The sequence below is a fragment of the Pseudorca crassidens genome, chromosome 9, assembly GCF_039906515.1.
Source record: "Pseudorca crassidens isolate mPseCra1 chromosome 9, mPseCra1.hap1, whole genome shotgun sequence".
In the NCBI taxonomy this organism is placed as follows: Eukaryota; Metazoa; Chordata; class Mammalia; order Artiodactyla; family Delphinidae; genus Pseudorca; species Pseudorca crassidens.
The window spans coordinates 79,086,578-79,110,984 of record NC_090304.1 but is presented as its reverse complement, the minus strand read 5'-3'; the positions used below and the strand labels follow the sequence as shown (position 1 = coordinate 79,110,984).

At 36.5% G+C, this 24,407-nt stretch overlaps 1 protein-coding gene across 5 annotated transcripts in view; it reads right to left on the bottom strand.

Moving 5' to 3' along the window:
* FOLH1 (folate hydrolase 1) overlaps positions 1 to 24,407 on the bottom strand; it is a 63,753-nt gene that overhangs the window by 7,868 nt on the left and 31,478 nt on the right. For 2 of the 5 annotated variants that reach the window (XM_067750838.1, XM_067750843.1), the window contains 8 exons: positions 14,616 to 14,714; positions 14,252 to 14,337; positions 12,516 to 12,635; positions 10,235 to 10,317; positions 8,496 to 8,559; positions 6,251 to 6,318; positions 3,855 to 3,946; positions 1,502 to 1,592 (listed from right to left, as the gene is read on the bottom strand). In XM_067750838.1, the coding sequence (XP_067606939.1) occupies positions 1,502 to 1,592; positions 3,855 to 3,946; positions 6,251 to 6,318; positions 8,496 to 8,559; positions 10,235 to 10,317; positions 12,516 to 12,635; positions 14,252 to 14,337; positions 14,616 to 14,714 (703 nt within the window). The remainder of the gene's footprint in view (positions 1 to 1,501; positions 1,593 to 3,854; positions 3,947 to 6,250; positions 6,319 to 8,495; positions 8,560 to 10,234; positions 10,318 to 12,515; positions 12,636 to 14,251; positions 14,338 to 14,615; positions 14,715 to 24,407) is intronic. The other 3 variants (XM_067750839.1, XM_067750840.1, XM_067750842.1) reach the window with 3 other exon arrangements.

The following is a 24,407-nucleotide window of genomic DNA, read 5'->3' as shown; positions in this document are numbered from 1 at the left end:
AAAAAACATTTCCTACACCTACAATACATAGGTTTCCAGAACAAAGAGTCCACTTTGTTCCCAGCTCAGCGTATTAAAAAATGGCATAATACACATGTACACCAAGGGCAACACAATCATAAAGAGAAGATACTAAAATCTTCCTTTTAAAAAAAACCAGAGGTGGGACTTCCCTCGTGGCGCAGTGGTTAAGAATCTGTCTGCCAATGCAGGGGACACAAGTTCAATCCCTGGTCTGGGAAGATGCCACATGCCACGGATCAACTAAGCCCGTGTGCCACAACTACTGAGCCAGTGCTCTAGAGCCCCCGAGCCACAACTACTGAAGCCTGCGTGCGTAGAGCCCGTGCTCTGCAACAAGAGAAGCCACGGCAATGAGAAGCCGGCGCACCACAATGAAGAGTAGCCCCTGCTCACCGCAACTAGAGAAAGCCCGCGCACAGCAACAGAGACCCAATGCAGCCAAAAATAATAAATAAATAAATTTATTTAAAAAAACAAACAAACAGAGGCAAGAGATCAAGGAACAAGGGACTTCCCTGGTGACGCAGTGTATAAAACTCTGCACTCCCAATGCAGGGGGCCCGGGGTTTGATCCCTGGTCAGGGAACTAGATACCACGTGCATGCTGCAACTAAGACCTGGTACAACCAAGTAAATAAATAAATTAGATAGAAAAGAAAGAGATCAAGGAACAAACAACATCTCTCAACAGGCAATGAAGCAATGAGGTCAAAATTCTAAGGGTACAGAATTTTCAAGCAAAACTTTGTGCCCAGTCAAATTATTGAAGAATTTTGTGTAGTATAACAGACATGCAAGGTGTTTAGCTGTCATTCACCCTTTTCAAGAAGTGCCTGAAGGATGTGCTCCCAAAAACGTGGAGAGTAAATAAGAAAAAGGAATAAAAATCTGGGAAACAGAAAATCCAAACTACGAGTGAAATGAAGATTCTCTCAGATTTCTTAGTGAGGGAAAATTTCACAGCCAAGAGCTGTGCCACAGGCAGAAAGAATAACCAGAGAACCCAGAGGAGCAGAAGAGCCCCAACGGGAAAAATGGAGTCTGCCAGTTCACCTGATGTGTTTGAATATACTAAGAGTTTGAGGTGAGTTAAGTAGGGATACACGGAGGAAAAAAATGTCTTCTAATCAACAAGGGTAGCACAACTATATATTGAAAAAATGCGATGAGGGAAAGTATTTGGGGGTTGGTAGAAGAAGTGATATAAGAGAACTGAATGCCTAGCTTTCCTAGTAAGAAGTAAATGGATAAATACCTAAAACTGAAAAAGAAAGAAATAGCAGCAGAAGCATATTATTTACAAACATGCAGATTGATATCAGAAGAAACCAATTAAAATACTGAAAGAATTTCAATTTGATGAACATAATCAGAGATGGAACAAGCACGGTGCTTAAGTCGCTTTTTTTGATCAGAATTATTTGTTTAGCTAAAATATATTCATAACTAACCATGAAGAACTCACTGATAGACTTACCCAATCTTTAGTGTACCGTGCTCTGCCTGAAGCAATTCCAAGTCTTTGGAAGAACACTTCAAAATCATTACCAGATCCTAATTTGCTAATCCTTTTAGGGATAAAATACAGGATTATTTGAGTAACTTCTTCACTGAGTACAGATCAATATTAATTAAACTAATCTCCACTCAATACTATAAATATAATTTTTAGATATATTGCGTTGGATATATTTTAGATATAAGCAGCAAAAAAAACCACAAAAAGTGGGGGGGAATGTCAATTCTGATCACAAAATATCTACTTCCATAAGATTGTTTTAGGGAGAGGTGACCACTGTTCTTTTGGGTTTCTGGATCCAATTCCAACCTGTTTGTGTGTGTGTTGTCGGCGGGGGGGGGGGGGGGGGGCTGTTCCCCACACCAACAACAAGCGATTCTCCAGGCCATCAGCTGGGTATTCTACAATTCAACTCAATTCTGACATTGTCCACCCAGAGATAGGGTCAGGTCCCACACATTAAGGGCTCAGTCCCAAGAGACTGTTCCCCCCCAACACACAACCACCACCAGTGCTTCTGACCAACTGGCTGTAGATGGGAGGTTCCCATGAGTCCCTCCTTGGGTTTGCTAGAGCTGCTCGTAGAACCCAGAGAAACATATACTTACTAGATCATCAATTTATTATGAAAGGTTATAACTCAAGAGCAGCCAGATGGAAGAGATGCATAGGACGAGGTATGGGAAAGGGGTCAGAACTTCCACGCCCTGTCCAGGCTCACTGGACTCTTCCAGCACCTCCACGTGTTCACCAACCAAGAGGCTCCCCAAACCCAACCCTTTTGGGGTTTTATGAAAGCCTCATTCCATAGTCATGATCAATTAAGTCATTGGACATTGGTGACTGAGTCAACCTCCAGGCCGGCTCCCTTCCTGGGAGGTTGAGGGTCAGACTGAAAGTTTCAACCCTCAAGTCATTTGGTTGGTTCTCCTGACAACCAGCCCCCACCTTAAGTGGGGTCATATCACCTCATTAACATAACAAAAGACACCTTTGTCCCTCTCATCACTTAGAAAATTCCAGGGGTTTAGGAGCTCTGTAAGAGATCAGGAGGACCAAATATGCACTTCTTATTATGAATCACAATATCACAATTGTATGTTGCTTTTTTAGAAAAAGATTATTGAAGTTGGAAAATATTTTCCTTCACTAACTTTTTTTATTACCTATATTTGTTGTACATGATAAAGTTAAAAGAATCAGAAAATTTTCAGATAACTCAGATTTAATTCCCATCCTTAAAAATTTAAATTATTCATATTGTTATCTTTAATCTCAAACTACTGAGATATTTATTCCTCTTCCCGTGCTTGTGAAGACACAGCTAAACCCGAAATGATGCCTATATTCTTCTTATAACATTATGCAGTTAACAAAACACTTGTTAACTGTATAATGTTCAGAAAAAAGAATCTTTATACAGTGATGAGAGGACAGACTTAGGTGTCATGTGTATATATTACCTACTCAAAAGCGAACCATATTTTGATGGCCTACAGATTTAATTTCAAAACACACAGCAATATTTTGTAAGCAGATAGGGTAGGGGGTCCCTGGAGAAAGAGAACTAGGCATGGCTTTCTTGACATAAGACAACTCATTTTTGGCCTAAGCCATTTTGCGGTAAAGGCCTGACCACAATGCTTATCCTTGAACTGGTCTCAGTCATTAATGATCTTAAGGCAGCAAGAGAATTTAGGAACAAATGACTTATCAGGCAAGAGAAGTAACAATAGCAAAGATAATAAATCAGTTGTAAAGACTCCCAGTTCTGTTACAATGGTAAAGATTAGCCTGAAGAACATTCTTGAGCTGTTTTGCAGAATTTGGATCCCCTTGAGCACTCAACCCCCAGATCAGCTGAAACCTAAGGAATGATGATGTTGACCCTTTCTGAACTCAATCAACTAAAGTTTGGACTCTGTCAAACTTTGCCCCAATTCTATACTGAATTCTCCTCTGCTCAACCCCCCTCATGAATATGTATGTACCCTTAATTGAAACTTCCCCCATTTTGCTGTCCAGGGAGACACTGCTTTGGAAAAGATCCCCGGTACTCTCCTTACTTGCTGCAAGTAATACATCCTTCCATCTAGTACTCTTTGGGTTGGTTGTGCCATTTGGCTGACACCCACCAGGAGGCAGATCCAGTTTTTGGGTAACAATTTTATTTGTAAACCTAAGCATCACTTTTTCTTTAACAGATATAAGAGAATTTTAAATTAAATTTTTATTATTTGTTGAAAGAAACTACCCTTTTATTTTCAACACAATTCCATACTGAATTTAGTAAAGAGTTTTCTTTGTTCACCTGGGCAAGCCACTGAATTCGGGTGAAGGGCTTTTTTCATTCCAGCTGTCAAAAAGGGATTTGCCTTCAAAACCTTCATCAGGACTTTGGAGCTATACAAGTTAAAAGGAAAAAAAAAAAAAAAAAGAGAGAGAGAGAGAGAGAGAATACTTATAAATCAGATGTTTTAAAACCTAAACATCTATTAACCAGGGAATGAGTAGCCAAATTATATTCAGGAAAATAAGGAATGCAATTCATACATTAGCAGTCATTAAGAATTACAACAATGAGTTTCTCACAATATAGGAAAATGCTCATGTTATTATATATAATGCACCTATTATAAAAAAAAATACATGGAGTGTATGGAAAAGAAAGCTATACCAAATTATTACCAAGCCATTGTATTCAGACGAATGGTCACACTGTAAGATTTTTTTTTTTTGGTCTATTTTTCCAAATTAAGGGAGGCTACTCTCAAAAACACATTCATCCTCCTTTTATAAAAAAAAAATGAAAAGAAGCAAGCTGGTTAAGGGAAGGTTTGTTTTTTTTGTTTTTTGTTTTTTTTTTAAATATTGCTTTGTGCCAACAAGTTTGTCAAAGTCATTAAATAATACATAACAAAACAAATGCACTAATATCTTATTTAATTAGTTGAGTATTTATCGTAATTGTGTTAAGCACAGGGCTTTCAATACATTTTCAGATTTTACAGATGAGAATTCTAAGGGAGTACAATATGCCCTACTATTGAATGCTAAACTCAGAGCATTAAATGTTATGCCAAAACGTTTAGCACACTAAACTGTAACTAATACTCACTAAACTGTAACTGAATAATATATGGCATAAAAAGTTTTTATTTTTTATTTAATAAAAGTCCTATGCTCTATTTTTTAACAGTTTCAACTCAAAAGATTTTATAGACTACCTATTCTGTGGAAGACTTTTTGTAGATGTCAGCCATACAAAGTTTAATAATACAAATTACACACCATCTACTAGGGAACTATAAATAAAAATGTGGAATTCATGTGCTAGGTGCTATAATAGACGGATGTGCAAAGGTCGATGGGAACACAGATAAATTTATATAAACTTGGGGAGAGAGAAGTTATGTCAGCATCTTAAGTCATAAAATATCAATACATAAAGCAGCAAGATAATTTTACTCAAGCTTACAAATTTACACAAAACTTTGATACAAGGGACAGTACCACTCCATTTATTAAGTAATATGAATTTGAAATTATGTATTTAGAAATATATTACTAAAGTCACAGTTTATCACTAAAATTTGAAATACCGCGAATCACCTTCCCCAAACAAAAACAGAATTTTAAAAATCCAAAACTGTCAAGCATCATATAATTTCAAACTTCACCTAGAAAGTAGTGTTTTTGCATTTGTCACAGGGTGCCACCAATCCACCTGGTAAACAAATATAACTGCCAAGCTTCCTTAGCATTGACCTCAAATTACATAAATGGTGGGAATTCTCTGAGACACAATGTTTCAGATATTTAATTTTGTATACACTTCATGGGAATTGTAAAACTGCAGGCACCTGACAGAGATCTTAAGTAACAATGTGAATAGATTAGTGTCAAATTAAACTTTTCTATTCCTACTGGAGATGTTAATAAATTAAATTCCATGCTTGGGAAACCAAACCTTAACAATATGTTTAGGATCTATTTAAAATCCCTATCTGAGGGAAATAATTGTCTTTCATGGTAATTACATTTCAATTGGTAATTCTGTTAATAAGCAAGTCTTTTTATCCTTTCCAGTTCAAATCAGGTAATTAGCAGTAACAGCAAAAATCTGCCATGCAAAACATTCCTTATGCCTACCTTTAGGAACGGTGGCTTTATGGGGCAGGATAATTAAAATGAAGAGTTGCCTATTGGTCCTATAGAAATTCAGGCACCACCTCTCTGCCAGATTTAGTATGTTGTGCTGCTGTCAGAATTACAATAACCACAGCAGGAAATCAGGAATTGGGTACATGGTCTTACCCAGTCGGTGTCCCAGGAGTCAACACCTGGTTTTTTACACATTCTCTTTCTCAATCGGTTAGAAATGTCAACTCTTCCAGAGTCCTAAGTTAATTGGTATCATTATATTAAAGAGTAAAAACCAGTTTCAAAATTAAGGAGTTAAACCGCAGGACCAAGTCCTGGTTCAGCTACTTGAACAAGTTGTGTGACTCTAGTGGCTAATGCTTTTTGGGCTCAGTTTTCTCGGTTTCAAATGGAGATGGTAGACGCAATGCTCTCCATAGACTGCCTCAGATTGGTGTGGGAGAAATGGGCAAAAGTTATAAAACAACACAGATGTTTAACATAATAATCCACCTCAAGAAAACATCATTTGTAGAACTTAAAATTCCATGTAATTATTTTTACCTCCTTTGTTAGGTTGTATACCAAGCTGTACATAAGTGGGGTACAATCAACTCTCAGAGTGTAGTTTCCTGAAAGACAAGATAGTTTGTTTTCTATTTCATTTCTTTATTGTACTCTTCCACTCAAAGACCATTCCTAACTCCTTAGCCAGAATGATCCCTTTATAACCTAAGTCTGGGGAATTCCCTGGTGGTCTAGTGGTTAGGACTATGCGCTTCCACGCAGAGGGTATGGGTTTGATCCCTGGTCAGGGAACTAAGATCCCGCAACACATGTGGCCATAAATAAATAAATAAATAAAACCCAAGTCTGATCAAAACTCTCCAACTCATCACTCAATAAAATTCATCCTCACCATGACCCTTGGTGCCACACATGAAACAACCTCAGGTCACCTCTCCACATCTTCACCTACTCCACCCAAGCAAATGTTCTATACAAGAGAGATAATAAAATTACTCACCTCACAGGAATATTGGGTTAAATAAATGTTTATATTTAAACATTGGTTGGTACTTTGTGTGGGCTAAATTCTACATATGAATGTCAACATGATGGAAATACCTCAAACTGAGGACAGTGGTTCCTTTGAAGAGAGGGTTATTTGAGAATGGTTTCAGTAGAAATTGTTTTCTTTGTAAATTTTGCATTTTAACATTAGAAAGCTAATAGATGACTTATTTTATTATTTGAAAAATGAACAGTTAATACAATTTTAAATATAAAACAAAGTGAGACAAGCTGTATTCCAATCACAGAGTAATGAGTGTGTTATTTGCTCCTGATCCTGAAAATGCTGGGGAGACAATGCAGCATTTTAAACCAGGGAATGACGTAAACAGAAAAATCAAAGATTAAAAAAATGCATTAAAATCAAGTCTTAAAAAAAAAAAACTAGCAATAGAGAGAACATTATTCTACTTTTGAAGAATATATGTTTGGTGTACTTATTCTGTGTGACAAAGGTGTTTCATCTTCATGTGTGTGTTTAAATAAGGACAATAAGGAATTCCCTGGTGGTCCAGTGGTTAGGACTCTGTTCTCACTGTGGGGGGCCCAGGGTTCAGTCTGACACATGGCAGATTTACTAATAAACTAAAGAAAATATTCTATAAGTCCACCCTTCATTCATTTATTCATTCATTTGTTGCAAACACCATTTATTTAATAAGACATTAAGAATCCAGGAATGAAGAAGTAGGATCCTGCCTGTTCCTGGCAGAAAAATATAGTCTAGAAAGGGAGAGGGTTTGTAAAGCAAATAATTACGTAATAACAGCAGTGATGAGTGCTACAAAGATGGCTTCCCAGAAAAAAATAACACTCCTGGGGAGACTGTAAGAATAAGAATTAAACAGATGGTGTGTCGAACAGCAATCTCAGTACAGAGAACAGCAGTTGCAACGGCTGAGAAGTTGCATGTGGTCAAGGGACAGAAAGATTCGTGCGGGGCTACAGTATAGTGAGTGATAATGGACTGTTTCAATTTCTTGAAAATCGACTTGAGATTGTCCCTTAGTTTGAATCTCTGTTTATCAAAGCAAATCCATTCTAAAAGGCCTGTCTTCAATGCCTATCTCATTTCTCAAGCCTTTCCTGACGTTTCTATCATTATGTCTTCTGAACTCCAAGATCAGTCTGATAATATCCTTCTGAGAGTACCGGCATATATTAGAATCCTAGACTGATTTATTTTATCATCCATACTGAGTCTTAAACTCTTGAGTACTAGACTCTTCTTTACTAACCCCTAATTCCTTTGAAATCCTGGAAAGTACACTGCATAGAGAGGTGCTTAGTAAATATTTGCTGAATTGAAGGAAAAAATATTTAAGAAGAAAAAATTCTTGGTGAAAGATGAAATCTGGGAAATCAGCATTTGTTTTCAAAATTTGTGTGCATGATATTATGATGACAGTAGTTAAATCATACCTTTTTGCTAACCCATTCTAAAATCATAGAAATCTTTAGTTCCATAACTGACTTATTCATTTAAGAGATATTCACTGAATTCCTACCATAGATAAGGTAATCTGCCAGATGAAACAAACAAATTATAGAGTGTTGTTTCGAGAGTCCAAATCAGCACCCTAGAGCTCACAGCTGCCATGAGCATGACAAACCAGCAGCAAATTCCCTCACCACTTGTTAATGGATTTGCATTCCTAGTTAGTGCATAACTTACGAACTAAACTGCTGTTACTACCAAGATCATATATTTTCCTTTGAAACCAATAATATTCACCTTCTATAGAAGAATCAGCATTAATATAGGCCACACCACGCACTTGAAGAAGTCTGGAATTCTCCTATAATATTAAATAAATAAATAAACAAACAAATAGCCATAACCCCTTTCTAAAAAAACGCACATCTACATTTACTGTATGGAGGTTTCTGAATTAAGTTGGCCCAAGTTCACCCCAAATTTGACATGTAAGATTTTCAAGCGTATGTTTGAAAGAATTTCAATAAATGTCACTGGTAAGAAATAACAAACAAAACATTTTTAAGACTAAAATTTGAGATGAGACTATCCACATTCATAATACAGTGAGTGGAAAAGGAGTTGATTTCTTTGGTTTTAGTGGGCAGTTACTGTGCGAGGGCTTTCTCTAGTTGTGGCGGGCTGTTCTTCGTTGCGGTGGGCAGGCTTCAGTAACTGTGGCACATGGGTGTAGTAGTTGTGGTGTATGGGATTCGTTGCTCCATGGCATGTGGGATCTTCCTGGACCAGGGATTGAACCCGTGTCCCTTCCATTGGCAGATGGCTTCTTAACTACTGTGCCACCAGGGAAGCCTGGGAGTTGATTTCTTAACCACACTGTGGTTTAATCCGTCAAATTAAGTTCTCCTGTGTTATGACACCACCTACTCGTCAAAACTTTAAAACATTTTTCTCAGCTTTAAAACACTGACAAAGTATAGCAGGATTTTGTTGATATAAGTGGATTATGAATCTCCAAAACAAGCAATTTTCTAAGTGTCCTGACTGTAAGAAATAAAGTGAAAAAACATACAGCTCTAGGTGATGAAAATAAGATGAAAGACGCAAATCACACCCTCAAAATATTTAGGCTCTTCTTGATGCCAGCATGAATCTTTGTCTACAGGAGAACTACTTTTTTTTCTACCCCAGAGAAAATTGAAGTTTACAGGGCTTCTCATAATTCTTAGATAATAGGAACCAAGTAAATATTTATAGCATGACTAGAAGTTAATGGAATGTTAATTTTGCATATGTTTACAAGTAACACTTCTATTACACAAAGCCAACAATGCATGCAGGTAAAATTACTTTCCAAGGAGCCTAGTAAATATTCTGTGGTGGGGCATTCCACTTCACTTTTAGCATGATTTACAGTAGGTCATTATGATATGAGGAAGACAGTACAAGCTCAAGGAATATTTAAATGTAATTAGCTTTAGGAGTTAATTTGAAAAAGTTAAAACATTATATCTTATTATGATGTCCAGTTTCTAGTGAATTTACTTAGCTACTATCACACTCCCAGACAACGAAGATCAAATTATTTCCACAATTGACATTAAGTGGCTTTAAAAGTTCAAACAGGGCTTCCCTGGTGGCGCAGTGGCTGAGAGTCCGCCTGCCGATGCAGGGGACACGAGTTTGTGCCCCGGTCCGGGAAGATCCCACATACCGCGGAGCGGCTGGGCCCGTGAGCCATGGCCACTGAGCCTGCGCATCCGGAGCCTGTGCTCCGCAACGGGAGAGGCCACAACAGTGACAGGCCCGCGTACCTCAAAAAAAAAAAAAAAAAAGTTCAAACAACACTTAGTTCTCAAGTGACAAAAAAAATTTTATCGTTGATTTTTGAACAAGAATATGTTGCTTCAGACTTTCTGGAAAAAAGTTTGAATATTTTCTGGCTGGATTGACCAGTTATTCTTACATTCTTGTGAATTAAATACTAACTGCTTTATTATTATGAAAATGTATGTTATATCGAATTATCAACTAACCTCTGCCCACTCAGTGGAACCAAGAAGACCAAATTCTTCTGCATCCCAGCTTGCAAACAAAATTGTTCTTCTAGGCCTCCATCCTGAAATATATATGCATACTTATAAAAGCTGGGAAAATGCATAATATTGCCAAGACATCACCATGCCCAGCATGCCCAGCAGAGTAACAACAGCAAAAATTCATTGGTTGTTTAGGAGGGTGAATTATGGTGACAATCTTTACTTAATTTCCTTTGGAAAGATTTTAAAGCTAATCTGTCAATACAAAAGAGCACATCTGTATTGAAAAAGGGGGAAATGCAGACATGGTAAAAATCCTGTGAGATCATAAAATATTCTAATAGGTTTATAATGATTGCCTATGCTAGGAAGCCATCTGTGGTCTGCAGCTGCCTAGAGTGAAAGAAGAAAGTGCTGGATGTGGTCTGTGCTCTGAGACAATACAACTGAGAGAAAATCCTTTACAACTCTTCCATGCTGTGTTGGCATCACACAAACAATTGTTCAATGTCAGCTGGTTGTGTGATTTCACTCCATTCTCTGCCAGAATTAGTCAACAGAAGCTCCATTCTCAACACTAGTGTCTGCTGCCGCTGAGAAGTACACCATTCATTAGGACGGTCATATGGCTTGGAGTTATAAATACTGATCTTGAAGTTAAAGAAAGATCTTATTTCAAGCCTTGGTTCTTTCACTTACTAGCAGTATGACCAAGGGAATGTTATTCAAACTTGTTAGGCCTCTTGTTTCTTCACCTGTATACCAGGAAGAGCAGAGTTAAGATAACACTCCTTGATTGTTAGGAGGATTAAATGGAATAATATTTATAAATATAGCACTGAACAAGTGCTCCAGGCATGTAAGTTATTGTTTGAGTACATATTTCATTTGTGCTTAAGGATATATATCCCTCTAGCTGTTGAGTCCAGAGCTTCATTTTTGTTAAGTATATTAATAGCATTATTCAAATCTCCTGTTAATTATTATTCCCCATCATTGCAGTCTTTTGGCATACTTTGTAATTGTCATAGTGATGTTTTGTATTTACCACAGAAATCTTCTGGCAAAATCATGAAACTTTTTGTAATACTATGAAACACAACCTAATTCACAAGCTATGTAAATTCAGGTCTCCATAGTTCTATTTTCTTAAAAAATAAGATAGCTGTGTGGAAAAAAGAATAGAGCACCTTTACATTTGATTTCAAAGAGTGACATCACTGTTTTGTGGACTGGGAGACAGAAACCTGAATTTTAACCCTAGTTCTCTGATTCTGCCACACACCAGCTACAAAACGTTGGGTGAATTACTTCATTCTGGAAACCTCAGTTAACTTATTTGTAAAATGAAAAGAGAAATAACTAAACATATCCCTCCTCCTATGAGTTCAAAATAGATAACACGTGATAACACTGTTTCTCTGAGAGAGTAAGTACCAGGCAAATGTAACATATTTTTACCACATTCATTGTTGCTAAAAAAAAAAAAAAATATGGATCACATTTACAGCCCATAGACACCTTGTTTGCAGGGTCCGTAAACAAAGTAGAGCTTCTGTTCTCAGTATGTAATGTTTACTTTAAAAACTAACCATTTGAACTCAATTTTATTTTGGGTTTCATATGAAGATTCTAAAATGACTGAAGTAACTGTGCTAGTAGTATAATCTTCAATTCTGTGAGAGAAATCAAAGCTGGGGGTGTGAGAATACAGATATCGAACTTTTGACAGCATCCTATTAAGCAGGAAGACCAGCATTTTTCTGAATTAGCTTTCATCCCCTCAGTCAGTTGGTGTACTTGACCTGAGGCCTGAGGCTAGAAGATCCCAAGAAGCTCACATTTCTCAGACCAGGACGCTTTGGCTTATGACCTAAATCTGGTGTCTACTCTCCAGTAAAGAAACCCATCTCCATCTTCTTTGTTGCCAGAGAAACCACTAATAGTATAATTCCTTTATTTCAGATTATAATTTAATATATAAATATAGATAATATGAACTTTATTATATAAATAAGTGAATTATTAAAAATGAACATATAAAAATGAATAAACAATATCATTAACCAACATAAGTAATATAGCTGCTAGTTATTGAAAGCTACTATCTACTATTAAGCACTACTAAGTACTCTATGCTACTAAGATGATATAATTTGCATGCAACCTCTCTGTTGTGTTTCACACAAACCTATGAGGTGGTATTTTTATACTCACTTTACTGAGGACCAAACTGAGATTCAGAAAAAATGGTCTTTTTACATTTTGCTTACATTACCTTCTTTTTTCAGCTTTCCAAAACTCCTGACAATTTCCTGAACAACAGCTGCTCCACTCTGAGGGTCAATGCCACCAAATACCCAAGAGTCACGGTGACCTCCAAGAATGACATATCTGTCTAGAAAGCATCATTGCAAAATTACTTGCCATTACAGGTCAAGAACAGAGGAAATTGCAAATGACTCAATAGCACTAAACACAAAGCACTCAGGACTCAAGTTAAGATAGCAAAGGTTCCTGAAGACTTTTGTAAATGTATCACTTTGCTCTGAATTTGATGTATGAAGGAAATATGAATGTGATAAGCAAATGTATACTTCAATTAATTACAGTAATTATAAGTATGTAAGTAATGATAAGTGAGTATAAAAGTATCCTTATCCACTTCTTTATATAATTCTCTGTTACTTCTCTCTTACCTATTTACGCTATGTTTCCAGTATTTTCAGAGTAAGAGAACACAGTGGCCAAATAATGATTTCTCCACTTCCTAATTCTTCTACTTAGTTTTTAACGTACAGCTCAAAGATTCTACCTCTCTATGATCTGTTTCTATTTTCTGCAGGGAGAGGGAATTGCACCCCTATCCAGCTTTCTGGGCAGTCTTTTCATATTGATAAAGCATTTACCATGGGGCTTCCCTGGTGGCACAGTGGTTAAGAATCTGCCTGCCAATGCAGGGGACACAGGTTCAAGCCCTGTTCCGGGAAGACCCCACATGCCACAGGGCAACTAAGCCCGAGTGCCACAACTACTGAGCCTGTGCTCTAGAGCCCGCGAGCCACAACTGCTGAGCCCGAGTGCCTAGAGCCTGTGCTCTACAACAAGAGAAGCCACTGCAACGAGAAGCCCGCACACCACAACAGAGTAGCCCCCGCTCGCCTCAACTAGAGAAAAGCCTGCATGCAAAACAAAGTAAAAGGATTTTTTTAAAAAAAGCATTTACCACACTTAACTGTAGGGGTCTTCATGTCTCTGGTCTGTGTCTTTTTAAAAAATCCCTCCATCCCCAAAGCCTAGCACAGAGCTGGCACAAAATATGTACTCAGTGAGATTCAATAAATAGCCAGTGGTACACTGTTTAGTGCTCATTGGAAGCACATCAATATTCTTTATCCCTGAAAGAAAGTCCTGGCTGCTTGCACAAGAGATATTCAGTTTAATTCTGTCTGTTTGGGTAGGAAATATAACCATATAGTTCCTAAGGAATCAAACATAATAAAGTAAGATTATTTTCAAATGTATCATCGAGCGGGTTATCTGAAATCATATGGAAATCACGTGTATATATATTCCACCCACTTCAGTGTAAAAAAAAAAACCATGTAAAGGATTCATTAACTTCTGGTTATCTTAATTTTCTAAGAGTGTTACTTATTGTTGTAATGAAGATATTTCTCCAGGTAAAATATGCGGTAAGGAAATACAGAAAGCTCAGATTAAACACCTGTAAACCATCTCTCCTTGATCTTCCTCTCTCGGTCCTTTAATTGAAGCATGCATAGTTTATCAACAACCTCGGTCATCTGACCAATCTAGTCCCAACATTTACTTTCTTCACAACATGCATCACAATGTAAAATTACCTCCTATTGATCTATTTTGTGTTTATGTGAGTTCCATTAGGACAAAGAGTTGCTTTGCTTTGTTCACCTTACATTCCTAGAGCTCAGCGCAGTACCTGGCACCGAAGAATTGCCTGATCGATATTTGCTGAGCAAATGATCAATTTACCTGGCTCCACTGCCCCTCTGAGAGTTCCAATCACATTGTAAATTCTTTTCACTTTATTGTTGGAATGGATGTGCATCTTGACTTTTCTAATGCAAAAATAAAGGACACAGACTAAAAATACTGGTTAACAGCTTGCCACCCACAATTTTTAAATCTGACATTGTTTTGAATATTTCTAAAGGCACACAGGCAATAATTGCATTGACCAATTGCCCAATTGTGAGGATATATGTGTATTCCCCTTTTCAACCTGTTGTTATGTCTCCTGCTGGTAGTAGATTTTACTTTTCAGTCATCCTCTGTAATTGTTTTTTGAAAAAGCTTTCCTCCCCCTAAAGAGTTATTATAAAAATAGTCTCTTAACTTGGTAGAGAAGTTTCCAGTAAACCCAGGTCCAACATTGTAGGGCACGTGGAGGCTTCCTTTCCAGCTGTGATCTGGTGGTGCTGATGCACCCATTTTTCTGTTGAACACAAAAAATATTATTAGCTGAAGGAAACCTTTGAAGTTATAAGTTAAAATGTCCTTGAACTTGTTTTCTTGAGTGCCTGCTCATAATAGCTTCTATGAGTCATGGTAGTACAAAGTGCTTTGCATAGGGATATGCCGTTTAACTCAATACACCTCTTATGAGGCGGTTCTGCTATTACTCCCCACTTCAAAGATAAGGAGGGTGAGGCTTAGAGAGATTAGGTAACATGCCCAAAGTCAAGCAGCTGATTAGTGGTACAATCGAGATTCAAACACTTGGTAAGAATTTGGACTCTGTGTTACCAGTTTCCAACAGTAAATCATGTGAAAAGTGCTCTCAAGAGCATGCCCTGAAGAAACAGCAGGTGCCAAACTCTTTGGAATTTCCCATTATGTTATTTCTCCCACTGATAAATACATTCCCAAATACATGTATGGTCATCCTTTACAAAGTACTTTTGCACTCATCTATTAGGAAGGGAGGAAGGGCAAAGGAAGGGATGTCACTTCAACCAACAGCCCCTCAAAGCTTTATACACTATTTATTTTTTTAATTCAAAAGGGTGGAAAGATTCAGGTGGACCAGCCCATATATGCCACTAGCCGTGGTTATCTCTCACCAGGTGATTGAGAAAAATAATATGATAATATCTGTGGAATGGTGAGGTTCTTCCTGTTTCATTTCAGCATATCTTCCTTTACTGTTTAAGAGCATGGATTGACTTATTCTTGATTTGGGCATGGAAACCAAATGTATTTTTGCTACCTAGAAGCAGATAGAAGAAGATGGCTCCAGACAAACTTAAGAGAGTGAAAAACATCAATCTGTCTTTTATGCCTCAATCTCTGGTCCACACACCTGCATGCACCCTATGATTTACAGTGAAACATTTTCTGTAGTTTCCTCCTTTTTTCTGTGCCTGCACACAGGTACTTATTCCCTGCCTACTAATTTGAGGTAATGGGAACAGCTCAACTTGACCTAGAATATATTATATGTGCAAAACTACATCAATATGATTATCTTCTCATGGAAAACTAAGTATAAATAATATTTTGTTTTAAAATGCTCTATCAGAGAGTAAATATTTACTCTTTTATTTTCCTATCTCATGAGGGAGTTTGTTTAATAAAGATAATTTCATGTAATATACTATATAATTTATTTATCTATATACAATAAAATTTCACATGAAAAGCATCAAGTAAAATGAAGGGGCATTATACATTGTTAAATATCATAATGAATAGTCAAAATAGCAGAGTATTATGTATACAAAAAATGGTAGAAGCCAAGTGAAGAATATACATATACTTGATTATACATAAAATATTTTTATAGTACTATATTGCAGACTAATAATATTGATTGCCTTTGGGATGGAAATGGGTAGGAGGGAAACTTTTTATTGTATACCCCTTTGAATTTTGAACTGTGTAAATGTATTTCCTTTTCAAAATAAAAATATGGAAAACAAAACAAGGTGCAAATTCATCAGGAAGTCAATTACATATTATAAGGAAGGTAATGAAGAGTCCCTATTCCCAGAAAATAATAAAATATAAAGCCAAGATTACAGTGCCCCCACAAGGACAAGAAAATATCGCACATCTATGGAGAACAGAGGTTTTAGTCACTAAATTTCACTGGGATAATTAATCAGGGATATAATTTTCTTTAGGTCCTTCTTTCACTCTATAAATAAAAAATAAATTCTGTGAAAATTAAAAGGTTGAATATTTAAATTTCAAATCATAGAAATTTCAGAAAATATAATATTGGAAATGTCTTTGAAAGGATTTGATAGATCATAGATGCTCAATAAGTATCTATAAACAACACTGAATTTAAAAATCTATATTGTGTAGCATATTAAACTTTATTTGTCCATTTAGCAAAGATTTATCCTCTATAATGCTCAAGGTACTGTACTGTACTCACTAAGGAATACAAATATGTACAAGACATGGTCATTCTACCAAAGAGTTTATAAGTCAGAAAAAGATAGATATAAAACAGAGCATGATATATGATAGATAAAGCTCTGAAGGACAAAACAGAGCTTGATTCCCCTTGTGGGATCAGAAATAATTTTCTTTCTACAGGAAGTTTCACTTATCTGGATTTTTAAAGAATGAGCAAGATGTGGGCAGGGAAGATGGAGGTAAAGAGCATTCCAGGTACAATTCCAGGTATGATGTAAACAGTCACGAAGGCTGAAGAGTCAGAGCAAAAGTAAGGCATGGTGATTAATCTGGCTGGGGTATAAGATGATAAGGATACCATAACAGAGAAACTTGAAAAATAGTGAGAATTTGCTTCTGAGAAGATGCACTTTACCCTATTCATCCTGATGAGTACAACTAAATTCCCTGGACTATAAATACATAAAAAATAAACATAAGACTCTGAAAGGTGGAGAAAAGAAAATAAACCAGCTCAGGACCTCAGGGTGCAAGAAACGACAAAGTGGTGAGTTCCTTGGGTTTTCATATGGGCTCTCATATCTCAGACATAGAGCTGAAGAAGCTGGCAAGCCAAAAAGGCCAAGTGGCTCATATGAAACATGTTACCCAACAAAAGCCTTGAGTATGAATACGTACTTGAATACGTATATATATTCAAGTGCTCCTAGGACAATTTTCAGGATAGACCATATATTAGGCTATAAAAAAACTCAATAAATTTAAAAGGCTGAAATCATATCATCTCTTTATTAATCATACAAACCTTTTACTAACCCAACTATAGTATAAAGAATTTAGTAAGCAAGGATTCTTCAATATATGCAAATCAAGCAATATGATACACCATATTAACAAATTAAAGAATAAAAACCATATGATCATCTTGATAGATGCAGAAAAAGCTTTGGACAAAATTCAACACCAATTTATACTAAAAACTCTCCAGAAAGTAGGCATAGAGGGAACCTACCTCAACATAATAAAGGCCATATATGACAAACTCACAGCAAACATCATTCTCAATGGTAAGAAACTGAAAACATTGCCTCTAAGATCAGGAACAAAATAAGGATGTCCACTCTCACCACTATTATTCAACATAGTTTTGGAAGTCCTAGCTATGGCAATCAGAGAAGAAAAAGAAATAAAAGGAATACAAATTGGAAAAGAAGAAGCAAAACTGTCACTGTTTGCAGATGACGTGATACTATACATAGAAAATCCAAAAGATGCCACCAGAAAACTACTAGAGCTCATCAATGAATTTGGTAAAGTTGCACAATACAAAATTAATGCACAGAAATCTCTTGCATTCCTATACACTAACAATGAAAGATCAGAAAGAGAAATTAAGGAAACAATCCCATTTACTATTGCATCAAAAATAATAAAATACTTAGGAATAAACCTAGCTAAGGAGGCAAATGACCGGTACTCAGAAAACTATAAAACACTGATGAAAGAAATCAAAGATGACACAAACAGATGAGAGATATACCATGTTCTTAGATTAGAAGAATAAATATCGTGAAAATGACTATACTACCCAAAGCAATCTACAGATTCATTGCAATCACTATCAAATTACCAATGGCATTTTTCAAAGAATTAGAACAAAAAATTTTACAGTTTGTATGAAAACACAAAAGACTCCGAATAGCCAAAGCAATCTTGAGAAAGAAAAACGGAGCTGGAGGAATCAGGTTCCCTGACTTCAGACTATACTACAAAGCTACAGTAATCAAGACAGTAAGGTACTAGCCCAAAAACAGAAATATAGATCAATGGAACAGGATAGAAAGCCCAGAGATAAACCCATGTACCTATGGTCATCTAATCTATGACAAAGGAGGCAAGAATGCACTATGGAGAAAAGACACTCTCTTCAATAAGTGGTGCTGGGAAAACTGGACAGCCACATGTAAAAGAATGAAATTAGAACACTCCTTAACACCATACACAAAAATAAACTCAAAATGAATTTAAGACCCAAGTGTAAGACAGGACACTATAAAACTCTCAGAGGAAAACACAGGAAAAACATAAATCACAGCACCCACTTCCTAGAGTAATGAAAATAAAAACAGAAATAAACAAATGGGACCGAATTGCACTTAAAAGCTTTTGCACAGCAAAGGAAATCATAAACAAGACCAAAAGACAACCCTCAGAATCAGAGAAAATATTTGCAAATGAAGCAACTGACAAAGGATTAATCTCCAAAATATACAAACAGCTCATGCAGCTCAATATCAAAAAAACAAAAACCCAATCCAAAAATGCACGGAAGACCTAAGTAGACATTTCTCCAAAGAAGAGATACAGATTGCCAACAAACACATGAAAGGACTCTTAACATCACTAATCATTAGAGAAATGCAAATCAAAACTATAGTGAGATATCACCTCACACTGGTCAGAATGGCCACCATCGAAAAGTCTACAAATGATAAATGCTGAAGAGGGTGTGGAGAAAAGGGAACCCTCTTGCACTGTTGGTGGGAATGTAAATTGATACAGCCACTATGGAGAACAGTATGGACGTTCCTTTAAAAAACTAAAATTAGAACTACCATATGACCCAGCAATCCCACTACTAGACACATACGCTGAGAAAACCATAATTCAAAAAAACACATACACCCCAATGTTTATTCTTTTTTTCTTTCTTTTTTTTTTTCTTTTCTTTTCTTTTCTTTTTTTTTTTGCGGTACGCGGGCCTCTCACTCCTGTGGCCTCTCCCATTGCGGAGTACAGGCTCTGGATGTGCAGGCTCAGCGGCCATGGCTCATGGGCCCAGCCACTCCACGGCATGTGGGATCTTCCCGGACCAGGGCATGAACCCGTGTCCCCTGCATCAGCAGGCGGACTCTTAACCACTGCACCACCAGGGAAGCACCCCAATGTTTATTGCAGCACTATTTACAACCGCCAGGACATGGAAGCAACCTAAATGTCTATCAACAGATGAATGGATAAAGAAGATGTGGTACATATATACAATGGAATATTACTCAGCTGTAAAAAGGAATGAAAATGGGTCATTTGTAGAGATGTGCATGGACCTAGCGTCTGTCATACAGAGTGAAGTAAGTCAGAAAGAGAAAGACAAATGTCATATATTAATGCATATATGTGGAATCCAGAAAAATGGTACCGATGAACCCATTTGCAGGGCAGCAATAGAGAGGGTGACATAGAGAATTGGCAGTGGACACATTGGGGGAAGGGGAGGGTGGGATGAACTGGGAGATTAGGATTGACATATATACAGTACCATGTGTAAAATAGACTGCTAGTAGGAACCTGCTGTACAGCACAGGGAGCTCAGCTCGGTGCTCTGTGATGACCTAGATGGGTGGGGATGGGGGGATGGTGGGAGGGAGGTCCAAGAGGGAAGGGATATGGGGATATACATATACATATAGCTGATTCACTTTGCTGTACAGCAGAAACTAACACAACATTGTAAAGCAATTATACTCCAATTTAAAAAAAAAGAGAGAGAAAGAAAAGAAGAAAGCAGTGGTCTAAGAATAGCCATGTATGGATGCTGACTGCCACCATCATTAATAAATGATCCTGCACTGAAGCCAAATAATTAATTTGAGAGTAATTTATGATAATGTGTTGCTAGGCAATTAAAATAAACTTCTGAGGAAAAAAAATAACAGAAAAAAATTGGGAAAATTTGCAAATATATGAAAATTAAACACTGACCCTAAATAACCAATGGCTCATAGAAAAAAATCACAAGAGTAAATAGAAAATACTTTGAGAGGGGGGCTTCGCTGGTGGTGCAGTGGTTGAGAGTCCACCTGCCGATGCAGGGGACACGGGTTCATGCCCCAGTCCGGGAAGATCCCACATGCCGCGGAGTGGCTGGGCCCGTGAGCCATGGCCACTGAGCCTGCACATCCAGAGCCTGTGCTCCGCAACAGGAGAGGCCACAACAGTGAGAAGCCTGCGTACCACACACACACAAAAAAACTTTGAGATGAATAAAAATGAAGACATAAGACACCAAAAGTTATGAGATGCAGTTAAAACAGTGTTTAGAAGGAAATATATAGCTGTAAACACCTATATTAAAAAAGTAGAAAGCTATCAAATCAATAAACTAATCTTCCACCCAAAGAAACTCAACAATGAAAAGAAAGCTAAATTCATATAAGCATAAGAAAGGCAATAATAAAGACTGGAGCAAAAATAACAAAATAGAATCTAGAAAAAAAGATAAAGAAAAATGAATGAAAGCAAAAGTTTGTTCTTTGAAAAGATCAACAAAATTGACAAATCATTAGCTAGACTGACCAAGAAAAAAAGGGGAAAAGACTAAAAATCAGGAACAAAAGAGGGAATACTACTATTGACTTTACAGAAATAAAAAGGATTATAAGGGAACACTATAAACAGTTATATACCAACCAATTAACCTCAATGAAATGAATTCCTGAAAAGATATAAACTGCCAAAACTGAAGAAAGAGAAAATGTAAGTAGGCTATAACAAGTAATCAAAACTTCTCAGAGGGTTTCCCTGGTGGCACAGTGGTTGAGAGTCTGCCTGCCGATGCAGGGGACACGGGTTCGTGCCCCGGTCCGGGAAGATCCCACAGGCAGTGAGCCATTCAGCAGTGAGCCATGGCCGCTGAGCCTGCGCGTCCGGAGCCTGTGCTCCACAACGGGAGAGGCCACAACAGTGAGAGGCCCGCCTACCGCAAAAAAACAAAACAAAACAAAAAAAACTTCTCTGAAAGAGAAGCCCATATGGCTTCACTGCTGAATGCTAGCAATCAGTAAAGAATAAACACCAATCCTTCACATGCTCTTTAGAAAAACAGAAGGAACATTTCTAAAGTTACCCTATGCGACAAACATTACCATGACACCAAAACCAGATAAAGAAATCACAGGGAAACTAAAGATAAATATGAATATTGACACAAAAATCATTAATAAAATACTAGAAAACCAAATTCAACAGCATTTTGAAAGGATTATACACCATGACCGAGTGAGATTTATTCCATGAATGCAAGACTGATACCACATACAAAAATCAAAAAGTGTAATATACCGCATTAACAGGCTTAAGAAAAACCACATAATCAGAAAAATTGATGCAGAAAACAAACAACCACAGCAACAATAAAACACTGGGGAAAATTCAACATCCATTCATGATGAAAATTATCAGAAAACTAGAAATATTGAAAGAAAATACAAGACAAACCTGAAATATTTTGTGATGTCAGAATACAAGTGCTTATAAAAGGATTGGAAGAACTGTGTTTTTTTTATATTGCTGGTAGGATGTAAAAGGATACAACCACTATGGAAAAGGTTTGTCAGATTCTTACAAAAGTAAACATGCTATTATCATATGACCCGGCAATTGCACTCCAGAGAAATGAAAACTTACGTTGACACACAAATCTGTACATGATTATCTGTAGCAGCTTTATTCATAATAGCTACAAACTAGTTGTTCTTTGAATGGTGAAACAAACTGTGATACCAAATACAACGGAACACTCCTCAGTATTAAAAAGAAAAAAACTATATATACAACAACTTGAACAAATCTCCAGAGAATTATGCTGAGTGAAGAAAAACCCCACAAGGGTATACATTTATATAACATTCTTGAGATGATGAAATTATAGAAATGGTGAACAGATTAGTAGTTGCTAGGAGTTAAGGTTAGAGGGTATGGATGGAGGGGGACAGGAAAGGAGTGGGTGTGGCTAAAAGGGCCACATGAGGGATCCTGGTGATGATGGAAATGTTTTGTGTCATGAGTATAAAAAGAAATATATCAGTATCTTGGTTGTGATATTGTACTATACTTTGCAAGATGTTACCATTGGGGAAAGCTGGATAAATGGCCTAGAGGGACTCTTTAGTACTACTTACAGTTGCATGTGAATCACAATTATCTCAAAATAATGAGTTTAATTCTTAAAAATTAGGAACAAGCTAGATGGGCAGAAAATGATGTGCTAGAATTTCGTGGTTTGTCATGTAGCCTCTATTTAGCTGTGAGCTTCTATACTATATTTTGAGGGCCCTGAGAACAAAGTCTATATATAAATCATACTCTTATCACAGTGCTTGACAAAAAGAGGCCACTCCATAAGTGTACCTTGAGTGGACAGGCTGTAGGAAGCCATTAAAAGTCTTCTGAGCAGAGACACAAGAATGAGACAGTGTCTTGACAAAGAGATGCCTCCTAAATGCTTGTGCTGTTGAATAGAGAATAAGTGATGCTCAACAAAGCTGTCTTTTACATCAGACATGAATTTGGGTCCCAGATCTATCACATACTCTCTGAACTTTGATTTCTTTATTTGTAAAATTAGTTATCACAATACTAACACATGTAGTTGTTTTATGGGCTAATTGATAAACAGTATGTAATCATTTAGCAAAAAGTAAGTGCTAGAATATAATTAGCACTCTATGCATGTTAGATGCTATTATCATTGTCTTTATTATTATTGTCGTTGCTATCATTATAATCCTGATAGTTACTCAGGGAGACAAAAAGAAACCATGTAACCACATTCTCTTCAGTACAGATGCAAAAAAGAATAAGAAAGAACACACACCCTGTTCCCCTTTTCTCCCACCTAGGTAAACACAATTTTCTTTTTTCTATAATTCACATTTCATCAACTTTTTATTAAAGTTGTCGGCATACCTGGGCCATTATATAACTTTATGTCTCTCCTCTTCTTCTCAAATACTTGTTAAGAAACTTTCATTTTATGATATATCCAATTTGTAAAATACTGTCTATTCTAATTAATACATAATGTTACACTGCTAACCGTTTGTGGGAATATGAGAACTGACTATAATGGATATGTAGCACACTCTCTAGATAATTATGCAGAGGGAGTAAATACTCCCAATTAAATTCATAAACAAATTACATGTTCTTAAAATGTTTTATGACTAAATTCCAGTCTAGAACATTTCACTATACCTTAGAAGGTATGGATGGTAAAACAGAAATTATCTTATTGCTTTTAGTATACACAGATCATCTTCTCCTTCCAAATACATTTTTAATACATTTCTGTACTACCAAAATTCATTTTTAATCATGGTGTTTTGAATGCAAAATATACTTCCATAGAATTTATGTTATTTAATGATGACTGCATTTACAAAATGACTTACTAAAGCTGACTTAAATACATTTGGTAATTTTTTTGATCAAGTATTAATAATTCTACTACCCAGTTAGGGCATAGCCAAATTCAACTAGTTTACCAGAGCAGTCAAATGGTAGACATGGCTAAATAAACCTCACGTCCAATTCTGTATAATCCTTCCTTCTTTCCTTCCATGCACTCTTTTTCTAACTACAAAGATAATACAGGTTCACTTTTTAAAACATATAATTTAGGGATTTTATATATATATATATATATATATATATATATATATTTGAAATCTACTTTTTCTATTTAATAGTATAGCATAAGCATGTACCCACATTGTTAAATACTCTTGTACAACATATATTTTAATGGCTTCATGTACTGTCATAGACAGTAATATATTTAACTACTTATCAATTATTGAAGATTTGTGTTGTTTACAATTTTCCACTATCACAGGTAAAGCTACAATCACGTTCATCTTTTAAATATAATGAATATTTAGACTTTATATTTACACAAACACATAGTCCGTGGTGCCCT